Raw genomic sequence first — 12,500 nt, forward strand, 5'->3', positions numbered from 1 at the left:
TGATTTCAACACTCTACATCAGGGGTGTCAGCTCCTACTAGGCAGCGGGCCGGATTTGTTGGAATGAGACCTCGTGGGGGGTTGTGGTCATTGTCATTTTCATGATCATTTTTCTGCATGGGCATCAGAGTTGTGTTTGATGATCCTCTACTCACCCACAAACCAGGGTTGTGCACAATTCTGCTTCCTGTTTGCTACCTCTATTGAAATGCAAGTGAAATTCAAGAATTGAATTGGAATTTAAGAGCCAGTTTCAATTCAATTCTGGAATTTTGAAGCCTGCTGCAAACTAGTAGCTTACAGATCATCTACTGCTGTCTATCCTGCCCTGCGAACACTTCAATGTCAGGTTTTGGCCTCTTCCTTCCTGAGGATGCTTTGTAGTTTGTAGCTTTTGTAGTTTGTTTGGTTTAATCAATTTATCACAGAAATTGCTAATTACAAATTGTTGAAGACAACTGGACGCGAATATCTTTTCTTTCTAATTTCCCTTCCTACACAAACCATCAGGAAACCTGCTGGCGGGCTGATCTGGGGGTGCGTATTAAACCTGCTGGCGGGCTGATCTGGGGGTGCGTATTAAACCTGCTGATCTGGGGGTGCGTATTAAACCTGCTGATCTGGGGGTGCGTATTAAACCTGCTGGCGGGCTGATCTGGCCCCCAGACCTTGTTTGACACCCCTGCTCTACACTTTGGCACTAACGTCTCTGAAAACCTGCACACACACACACACTCTCTCAGTCTCACACACACATTAACACGTCATCAGCACAAGGGAACTCTTAGATGGGTATCATGATTAGTTCTGGGCACATTGTCAGGAAACCACAGTGCACTGCCCACCAGGATGACTGTGACACAACAGATCAGGAGTGTGTGTGTGTGTGTGTTTGACCCTGCCAGTTTGAGATGTGCATGATTAGAGTCTGACTGTCCAGATCACCATAGTAACCCAAACACAACAAAGACCTTCTGATTGTCTCTGGCCCATTAGCACAAACCTGCCCAAATCATACTATATGAAACACAAACACACAAACACACACACACACACACACACACACACACACACACACACACACACACACACACACACACACCTTGGAACCCTGTGAAATTGCTTTGTGCTCATCACGGGACAACTCCGATCATTACTCCAGTATGGTGTACAAACATTACATGCATAATATCACACTCTCTCCCTCTCTCACTCACACACACTACATGTCTGCAGGGCAGAACTGATTGCGAACGGCACAAATACTGATCATGATGATTGATTGGCTGGATTACAGATGCTTTACAGGCCAGTCTTGATCTGGAAAGGTTTGGGTCAGGTTGGAGGGGCAGAGGGCAGGGGGGGGCATTGGGCAGGGGGATACCCCACAGGAGGGGCAGAGGGCAGGGGGATACCCCACAGGAGGGGCAGAGGGCAGGGGAATACCCCCAGGAGGGACAGAGGGCAGGGGGATACCCCCAGTAGGGGCAAAGGGGAGAAGAGTTTGGCTACATCCAGATTACCATTGCAGACCTTGGTGCCGCTCACACTCACCCACACACACACACCAACCCATAATGTCTAATTATACATGCCCATGGCAATCCTGATTGACATCAGACAGACCTTATGAGACAGAGAGAGTGAATGAGTGTGTATGTGTGCATGTATGAGTGTATTTGAATGTGTGTGTGTTTGTGGAGATGTCACCTGGCTGAGGGTGTGTGAGAGTGAGTCAGAGGGAGAGGCTGCGGAGGCAGAGACAGGAAGAGGGACGATGCGGAGTGTGTGTGTGTGTGTGGGGAGAGAGATAAGAGACAGGAAGAGGGACGATGTGGAGTGTGTGTGTGTGTGTGGGGAGAGAGATAAGAGACAGGAAGAGGGACGATGCGGAGTGTGTGTGTGTGAGACAGACAGAGAGAGAGAGAGAAAGAAGCACCAGGCGGGCGGGGGGGTTGGGAGGCACAGCTGCACACAAGAGGCGGGTGTTTGGGGGGCGGAGGCTGTAGGACGGACCACGGAGGACATAGTCATCACTTATACAAACCGCTAGTAAATGTGATTGTCTTCAAAGGAACATCATTTTTTTTTTTCAGTTCTGTTTTCTCATAAAAACCCCGGGATAGTCAAGTCACTAGTTCCTGTTCTTTCTCTCCGTTGGTGCATTTCACCTTTTCTTTTTTCTTTCTTTCTTGGGGGGAGAAGTCCCAACCAGCCCTTCAGTTCATCCATCTATCCATCTATCATTCTGTCTGTCCATCCTGTGTTGTCTTCCCACTCTGGCAGCAGATCAGTCATCTCTCCTGGGCTGCTCCGCTGGGCTGTGTGTGTGTGTGTGTGTGTGTGTGTGTGTGTGTGTGTGTGTGTGTGTGTGTGTGAGAGTAAGAGGAGAGTTTAGACGATGGAATCCCAGTCAAAGTCGTCCTGGATGTCGTCGGCTGGCATCTGCCGCATCTGGAAGTTTCCAGGAGGCATCATGTGCTGCTGATTCATCTGGGGATGATGGCCTGAGGAGGAGAGGAGAGGAGGAAGAGAGGAGGAGGAGGAGGAGGGAGGGAGAGGAGGATGAGGAGGAGGAGGAGGGAGGAGGAAGAAGGAGGAAGAGGGAGGAGGAGGAGGAGGAGGAGAGGGATGAGGAGGAGGAGGAGGGAGAGGAGGATGAGGAGGAGGAGGGAGAGAGTGGGGATGAGGAGGAGGAGGAGGAGGAGGAGGAGGAGGAGATGAGGAGGGAGGGAGGAGATGATGAGGAGGAGGGGGAGGAGGGGGAGGGAGACGAGGATGAGAGGGGAAGAAAGGAGGAGAGAAGAGGAGGAGGAGAGAAGAGAAGAGGAGGAGAGGAGGAGGAGAGAGGAGGAAGAGAGGAGGAGGAGGAGAGGAGGAGGAGAAGAGGGGGGAGGAGAGGGGGAAGAAAGGAGGAGAGAAGAGGAGGAGGAGAGAGGAGGAAGAGAGGAGAGGAGGAGGAGGAGGAGGAGGAGAGGAGGGAAGAGAGGGGGAGGAGGAGAGGAGGAGGAGAGAAGAGGAGGAGGAGGAGGAGGAGGAGAGAAGAGGAGGAGAGAAGAGGAGGAGAGGAAAAGATGGGAGGAGGAGAGGGAGATAGGAGAAAACGTTGATGGTCAACACACATGCCATCCCATCCTAGAGCAAATATACAGTCACAACAGTGTGAGAGCAGTGATAGCACACACACACACACACACTCAGCGTGGTGGGTCATGGTGGGCCCTGCGCACACACACTCACACACACACTCTCCGTGGGGGGTCATGGTGGGCCCTGCACGCACACACACACACACTCTCCGTGGGGGGTCATGGTGGGCCCTGCACACACACACACACACACACACACACACACACACTCGTGGGGTCATGGTGGGCCCTGCACACACACTCACCGTGGGGGGTCATGGTGGGCCCCGCGCTGCTCATGGGGGGCATGTGGGGATAGCCGGGAGGCCCCATCATGGAGGACATGGTCTGTCTGCTGTCCATGTACATGTTTCCTGTACACGCACACACACACACACACACACACACACACACACACACACACACATTAACATCATCACATTAATACTACACTCTCATTATCTCTAGCGTAGATTAGATACGATTAGATCACATTCAGCTTTGTTGTCATTGTGCAGAGTATAAGCACAGAAACAACAAAATGCAGTTTGGGTGCAGAAAAGCAGGAAAGTGCTATGAGGCTTCACCACATTATACTAACTCACTATACTAACTAACTCACTATACTAACTAACTCACTATACTAACTCACTATACTAACTAACTCACTATACTAACTAACTAACTAACTCACTATACTAACTAACTAACTCACTATACTAACTCACTATACTAACTAACTCACTATACTAACTAACTCACTATACTAACTAACTAACTCACTATACTAACTCACTAACTCACTATACTAACTAACTAACTAACTAACTCACTATACTAACTAACTCACTATACTAACTAACTAACTCACTATACTAACTAACTCCCTATACTAACTCACTATACTAACTCACTATACTAACTAACTAACTCACTATACTCACTACACTAACTAACTCACTATACTAACTAACTAACTCACTATACTAACTCACTATACTAACTCACTATACTAACTCACTATACTAACTCACTATACTAACTCATTATACTAACTCATTATACTAACTCATTATACTAACTCTGTTGGTCAATCAGAGTGAAGCCAAATGTGCATGTAATATTTATTAATTTATCAATTATTGAAAAGTATATGGCATGGCTCCATTAAAAAAGAAGTGTGTCTGTGTGTGTGTGTGTGTGTGTGTGTGTGTGTGTTTGCATCTGTCTGTGTCTGTGTGTATGTGTGTTTGCATCTGTGTGTGTGTGTGTGTGTTTGTGTGCGTGTGTGTGTGTGTATGACCTGTGTTGATGTGCTGGCTGGGTTTGTTGGGGTGCATGGCTCCGTGGCAGACTGCTGGCGGCACTGCCCCCTGTGGTGGGATGACGCCGGTGCGGGTGAAGAACTGGTTGATGGAGGAGCAGAGGTCAGCAATCTGGGTCGGCTCCAGAGACCAGTTATTCAGCTCCGCTTGGCGCATGCTCTCCTTCAGACCTCTTGGCACACACTAACACACACACCTTTCACGCCGCACCACGCACCACGCACACGCACACACACACACAAAATATTGTCAGCACTACAATACATGGCTACACTTAATCAAACAGGAATCTTAATTATCAGACAAAAATTATAAAATCAAACACACACACACACACAAAACACACACACACACACTTCTCAGACCAAAACAACAGACACTTTAAACACAGAGATTACACACTTCCTTGTTCCAGAGAGGAGGTAAATGGTGAGTGGCAGCGGAGGGCGGAGTTAATGACGGCGGTAACCTTTGGTGTGATATCTCAGCAGACGCAGCGCTACGCTGTAATTGGACGCGCCGGCTGACCCGCTGAGCTACGCCACAGCTGAGACGCTAATTAAACTTCAAGCCTCCACTCGCTAACTGAAGAGCTCCTTCAAATGACACTGCACTGCAGCTCAGCCACACAGGCCTCACACACACACCCACACACACACGTGCAAAGACACACAAACACAACATATACTGTACACACACACATGTGCAAAGACACACACACACACACACACACATGCAAAGACACACAAACACAACATATACACACGCACACATGTGCAAAGACACAAACACACACACACAACACATACACACGCACGCAAACACACGCATACAAACATGCGTGCACAAACACACATTGTGTTTGTGTCCTGTGGGACGCTGGGGGGCTGTGGGAGGCTCTAAGCTCTCCTGTGGGGCAGCTCACCTTGGAAGGGTGACAGGTCCACATCGGCCCAGTTGTAGCTGCTGGCGATGCGACAGCTCTCCTTCAGAGCATCCAGACTGGGGTACCAGTCACTGAGGAGTCCAGCTAACACACACACACACACACACAGGTCATTAGAGAGGGCTCTGAGAGGAGATCAGTGCTGATTTGAGTGGGAGTGGGGGATTTAGTGAGAGTTGTAGTGTAGGGGAAAGCCCAGCAGAGGGCACTCTCCCCCACTCTCTGCTCTCTCTAGCTTTGTTCTCTCTTTGTTCTGGTGGCAGTGTCCATCCTCAGCAGCACAATCTCGTTCTCACACACACACACACACACACACACACACACACTTCAACTAGAGCGGTCCTTTCAGATACAGTCACACACACCCCACCGGCGTGCGAGAGTCTAGAATTCTAGACATTCTAGACTTGTTTGTGTGTGTGCGCATGTGTGTGCATACGTGTATATCTATAAGTGTGTGTGTGTGAGTGTGCTCACCAATGCTGCTGGGCAGCGTGGCTTTGATGGTGTGTGTGTGTGTGAGAGTGTGTGTGTGCATGTATGTGTATATTTGCGTGGGCTGTCCCGTAATATATCCAAGCTAATATTGTGGGTTGTGGGTGGGTCGAGTCAAAATGGCTAGATAGCAGCGACCCGCGCATTTTTAGTGTGTATGCGTGTGTGTGTGTATATACTGCAGAATGGCATCTGCTGCTGCGTGTGTGTGTGTGTGTGTGTGTGTGTGTGTGTGTGTGTGTGTGTGTGTGTGTGTGTGTGTCGGGGTTCCCACACCTTGGTTAACTTCAAATCCAAAGACTTTTCAAGGACTTTCCAGGTCCAGTACCCTCCACTCAAGGAGCATGTGTAATACTCAGATCTCCGATCTGCTGGAGAGGTGTAGCATGGGCAACGACATCGCACACACACACACACACACACACACAGAGGTGTAGCATTTGGAAGCTGCTCCAAATCACTGAATAGATTCCTGAATTCGGTTTCACGTTCACAAAAGCTGGTCACAATCTGGTCTTCACGCACCTTTGGATGTGGAAGTGTGAGTGTGACAGTTTCTGCATATTTTGCAACATATTTATACTCAACATATATACCAAATTCCCCTCACGGGATCAAAAGAGTATATATCTGCTAAATGACAATAAAGTTGAATCTAATCTAAACTAATCTAAACTAATCTAATCTAGTCTAGTCTAAAACAGGCAGCCTACGCATACGAACGTGGTGCCCAAAGAGAGGAGACACATAGTGGTGGGAATCGTATGGAAAACATTTTTCCAAAAAACTTCTTGCAATAATAAATTCAAAGGACCTGTATCTCTTCATGTCTATTTCCAAACACTGGAAACTTCCGAGGGCCTTGAAAATTTTTCCAGATTCACAAACTTTCAAGTACTTTAAGGACCCGTGGGAATCCTGGTGTGTGTTAGTATGTGTTCATAGATAGATAGTGAAAGTAATTGTGGTGAATAATTACTTAATATTAATCTTAGACTGGCAAACTTCAGGAAAAACTCAGGAATCAAGTTTATTCTGTTACAAGCAGAGAGGGTACAAAAAAATGGTCTATGGTCTATGTAGGCCTAGCCCAGGCCTGGAAGGCCTAGGTTGGCCTGTAGCCATCTTCTCCTCTCTTCCGTTCTACATCCTCCTAGTCTTAGTCTAAGTCCAAGTCTAAATCCAAATCTGACAAATATTGCAGTTTAGTTACTTTTAAATGCTTTAAACAAAGAAGAAAATGGCGCCAAAACAAGCCCACATGATTGGTTCTCCAGTTGGCATCAGACACACCTACTCACACCCACTTCACACCTATCTGAATAGCATGACGAGAGATATCTTATATATCAGAAATATCCCTTATAGAATGTTCCAAACATTCTCACAATCAAATCATTACAATCCTTGTGCAATGAGACTATCACAATGATACCAGACATGAATATATTTACATTTCATGACACATGGATACATATCAAGGCAACATCCTTTGTCCTGTATACCTGATAGCCCTTGAACCACTACATTAGCATTTGATTGGGGGAGGGGAGGGTGTCTTTGTTTTAAACCAAGAAGGGCCACATGGATAACGGAAACTAGTTTAGAAATTAAATTATACATTTTAACCGTAAAATTATTGCTATCAATAGATAGATACTTTATATATATTCATATGTATGTGTGTGTGTGTGTGTGTGTGTGTGTGTGTGTATTTGTTCATATGTGTGGTTGTGTGTGTGTGTGTGTGTGTGTGTTTGTTCATGTGTGTGTGTGTCTTTGTTCATGTGTGTGTGTGTGTGTGTGTGTGTGTGTGTGTATTTGTTCATATATATGTGTGTGTGTGTGTGTGTGTGTGTGTGTTGTTCATATGTGTGGTTGTGTGTGTGTATTTGTTCATGTGTGTGTGTGCATTTGTTCATATATGTGTGTGTGTGTGTGTATTTGTTCATATGTGTGGTTGTGTGTGTGTATTTGTTCATATATGTGTGTGTGTGTGTGTGTGTGCATTTGTTCATATATGTGTGTGTGTGTGTGTGTGTGTGTGTGTGTGTGTGTGTGCATTTGTTCATATGTGTGTGTGTGTGTGTGTATGTATTTGTTCATATGTGTGTGGTTGTGTGTGTGTATTTGTTCATATATGTGTGTGTGTGTGTGTGTGCATTTGTTCATATATGTGTGTGTGTGTGTGTGTGTGTGTGTGTGTGTGTGTGTGTGTGTGTGTGTGTGTGTGTGTGTGCATTTGTTCATATGTGTGTGTGTGTGTGTGTGTATGTATTTGTTCATGTGTGTGTGTATTTGTTCGTGTGTGTGTGCGTGTGTGTGTGTGTGTGTGTGTGTGTGTGTGTGTGTGTATGTATTTGTTCATGTGTGTGTGTGTGTGTGTGTATGTATTTGTTCATGTGTGTGTGTGTGTGTGTGTGTGTGTGTGTGTGTGTGTGTGTGTGTGTGTGTGTGCGCGCTCACCGTTGCTGCAGGGCATCTGCTGCTGCGTGGCGTGGCTCTGATGGACCAGCTGCTGCTGGTGCTGCTGCCCATGTTGGGCCGAGAGTGCAGTGTGTGCGTGTGTGTGTGCGTGTGTGTGCGGGGTGTGTGTGTGCTGGCTGTGCTGTGTGTGCTGTGTGTGTGTGGCGTGCCCGCCGTGCTGGGCGTGGGGGGGCAGGTGCTGCGGGTGTGTGTGTGTGTGAGGGGACCCATGGGCAGGATGGGGAGAGTGGGACAGGGGCATTTGGCTTCCGCTGGTGGGGATGGAGTTGGGGTGGGAGTTGGTGGTGTTGTTCTGGCCGCTGTGTGTGTGTGAGTGTGTGTGGGCGTGAGTGTGTGTGTGGGAGTGTGTGCTGCTGCTTGGGGAGTGCTGGTAGGAACACGAAGTGTGTGTCTGCTGTGTGGACGAATCCGAGGGCATGCCCATCAAACCTGCGTGAGAAAAGACACACGCACGCACGCACACACACACACACACACACAAAGCCCAGTTATTTCATTTGCTAACAAGAGTGTTCTGCACCTGGTTAATTCTGCACCTATAAACTAATGCTATGGATTACACCACCTTAAACACACACACACACACACACACAATCACTCATGCAGTAACTCCCTGAGGACACTACACAGATACACTCACCTTCAGTCCAACAACTTCAGTCCATGCTACACACACACACACACACACACACACACTATCCTGTAATCTAATAACTAACTCTACATGTTAAGAATACCAATCAATACACACCACAGTGGTGTGTGATCAGAGGAATTCACACACACACACAAATATCGTCACATGTGACAGACCTGTGGGGCAGTACAAAAACACACAAGGTCAGACACCACAGACACACATATACACACACACACACACAGTTAGTCAGACAGACCCAACATCCATACTAGCCACTATAATGCTCTTCCACTAGGGGGCGATAGACATCAAGCTCCTGATGGCGCTCAATAAGAAATCAATAATTAATCCCCAACCAATCATCAACTCATTAGTAACTCATCAGAAACTCCTCACCAATCACTGACTAATCTGTGTGGAATCAGATACTAATCACCAGCCAATCAAATCTCACCCTCAAGACATCCCAATGACCTACAGCAAAGTGTGAATCCCTCTAGTCGAGAGGCAGTGTGTATGTGTGTGTGTGTGTGTGTGTGTGTGTGTGTGTGTGTGTGTGTGTGTGTGTGTGTGTGCGCATGAGGGAGAGGCAAATCCGACTGTCTGCAGTAGCTTCAGACACACACACATATACACACACAGAAAACAGAATAAGACAGATAAATGGACAGTGACAGGAAGAGTGTGTGTGTGTGTGTTTGAGAGAGAGTGTGTGTGTGTGTGTTTGAGAGAGAGAGAGTGTGTGTGTGTGTTTGAGAGAGAGAGAGTGTGTGTGTGTTTGAGAGAGAGTGTGTGTGTGTGTTTGAGAGAGAGAGTGTGTGTGTGTGTGTGTGTGTGTGAGAGAGAGAGTGTGTGTGTGTGTTTGAGAGAGAGAGTGTGTGTGTGTGTGTTTGAGAGAGAGTGTGTGTGTGTGTGTGTGTGTGTGAGAGAGAGTGTGTGTGTGTGTGTGTGTGTGTGTGAGAGAGAGTGTGTGTGTGTTTGAGAGAGAGAGTGTGTGTGTGTGTGTGAGGTTGTGAAGTGAAGTGTGTGCCCCTGCCCACCTCTCCACTGCAGTGCTTTTAGCCCTTTCAGTCACCCACACACACACCCACACACTCTCTCTTGTCTCAACCTGAGTGAGTGTGTGTGAGTGTGTATGTGTGTGGCGCAGGGCAGAGGTGCGCTCTTATCGTGCAGAAAGCCCAGTGTCCACACGGGGAGCTACAGAAAGCAATTAGCAGGCCGCCGCCCCCACGCATACTGATGAGCCTCGTTACCCTCGTTAGGCTTTAGCAGCACCGCCAAATTAGCTCACTGTCTGACTACTCCCTACTGAGGAGGGCTCCAACACACACACACACACACTGTAGCCTTACACCGCGCACACACACCTGTAGCCACACACCTCCCATAGCGTGCTGCAGCACACACACACATCTTGTAGCCTACCTGTGGCCTGCACACACACTATTGTAGTGAGAGGGAAAGAGGAGTGGAGTGGAAAACTAATGAAACACGGACAAAAGCTTAAAGTAGAGGAACACACACACACACACCGGCGCACACCACACACTGCACTTACCTGCAGCACACACACACACACACACAACACAAGCTTAAAGTGGGGGAACACACCTGGCGAAAACCTGCGCACACACAAAAGCTTAAAGTAAGAGGAACACCTGCATAACCGCACCTGTGGCGCACACACACACACACACACACAAAAGCTTAAAGTAGAGGAACACACACGCGCGCACACACACACACACACACAAAAGCTTAAAGTAGAGGAACACTGAAAATGTTGACACTCGATGCACTGGATTCTAGAGGAGAGAAGTAGGTTATGGAGGGAGGCCTCTTTATGGAAGAGCGTATGTGTGTGTGTGTGTGTGTGTGTGTGTGTGTGTGTGTGTAGTGCTTATAACCTGTGTGTCGAGTGGTTTTTGTAGTCAGTCAATCAGATTAGCAACAAAGGGAATTAGAATGTAAATGGCTGGAGCCCCATCATCAGAACGGCTACACACACACACATACACACATATTCAGCAGCAACATTCACACAAATTCACATCATACATTCTCTCAAACTCACTCACATCACAGAAGTACACACACACACACACACACACTTACCCTGCTGACTGAAGGACTGCTCAAACACAGACTTGTACAGGCTACGGAAGGAGGCACTGAGATCTTCGAAGTCGGAGAAGAGCAGCTGCTTGTCTCTCTCTGGGATGCTGTACTGGGGCTGGGGCGCCTGCTGCAGAGGCAACGGCTGGGACACCTGCGACACAGCCTCCGCATGGGTGGACACCTGGGGGGAGAGAGAGAGGGTTAGACACACACGCTCACACACACACACACACACACCTGGGTGGGAGAGAGATGATTAGACACACAGGCTCACACCTGGCTCTCTTGGGGCTGGAAGCTGATATATGGATTATTCACGACTAGACCCGATATATTTTTTGAAAAGCGATATGTAGTTGAGACAATAATAAGTAATGCAGTATTATGTCAAATAATGGGCCATTTTATCAAAGCCACTTGCTCTTCTGTGTTCAGACCATTCAGATAGCGAGCTCTGCTCAACTTTCGCCCCTTAGCATTAGTACACGTTCCTCCTCGCCTTTTCACAAACTTTCAAACATGATGGACACTGAGTCCAGATTTTGTTTACCTTGATCAGAGGTTGGTGCTGATGCCTATTCCGTTGGCACATCAGCATGAACCGAGAATTCTTGTGAAATCAAAAATTCACTGGAGCTCCAAAGCGGTTTTGTACCGCATGAATTTAAGTTACAACACTGTTTACAGCTCTTCGACTCCACGGTAAAATGTCATTTTTGTTTTATAGCCTAGCTAATTTAAATACTGATGAATGGCGTTTAGCGATATACAGTAGCAGATCTGAAGTCCTCAGGAGACAACCTACCGCTGATTTTTATTAAGAGGATAATAATACTGACTTCATGAGCAGTTAGGGCATCATTTTTTATGATTCCTGAAACCCATTCAATGGGTATAGGTTTTCTTGAACTGGAACATGCAAAATGAGCATACAAAGCGACGGTGGCGTCTATCACACTCTTGATGAGTGACTCCGGATTCGTTGTTTAAGTAGCCTAATTGTTTAAAAACTATTTTTTGTTGTTGATAGCAACATGTCTGGCCATCATAGTCTACATTTGCTTGTCATCTAGGCCTCATCAAGCCCTTACAGGTAAAAACTGCATTGTGTGACAAAACTGCAGGTTTTCAATATTGTTATTACCCCAAAATAGCCTATTGCATTGTGCAGTACAATGTAGGCCTGCGTTATCAGTCAGGGAACAACTTTTGATCTTTTGTTATTTGCAGCTTTTATGGAAACAACTGTAGCCTATGCCTATTATAGGCCTGTTGTGTTTACACTTTTTTAGCTCTGTAGAGAGCAGATAAAATTAATATAATTAAAACTGGCTGTGTTGTCATAATTGTTGTGTTGA

At 47.0% G+C, this 12,500-nt stretch overlaps 1 protein-coding gene across 1 annotated transcript in view; it reads right to left on the bottom strand.

Annotated features, from left to right (window-relative positions):
* Nucleotides 1-482: 482 nt before the first annotated feature.
* Nucleotides 483-12,500, bottom strand: part of foxj3 (forkhead box J3) — a 63,547-nt gene continuing 51,529 nt past the window's right edge. Inside the window, exons 8-13 of the mRNA XM_048255538.1 lie at nt 11,140-11,323; nt 8,361-8,810; nt 5,379-5,483; nt 4,432-4,623; nt 3,395-3,502; nt 483-2,507 (exon numbers count right to left, since the gene is read on the bottom strand). Of these exons, the coding sequence (XP_048111495.1) occupies nt 2,395-2,507; nt 3,395-3,502; nt 4,432-4,623; nt 5,379-5,483; nt 8,361-8,810; nt 11,140-11,323 (1,152 nt within the window). The 3' untranslated portion in view covers nt 483-2,394. The remainder of the gene's footprint in view (nt 2,508-3,394; nt 3,503-4,431; nt 4,624-5,378; nt 5,484-8,360; nt 8,811-11,139; nt 11,324-12,500) is intronic.

The sequence above is a fragment of the Alosa alosa genome, chromosome 10 (genome assembly GCF_017589495.1).
Source record: "Alosa alosa isolate M-15738 ecotype Scorff River chromosome 10, AALO_Geno_1.1, whole genome shotgun sequence".
NCBI lineage: Eukaryota > Metazoa > Chordata > Actinopteri > Clupeiformes > Clupeidae > Alosa > Alosa alosa.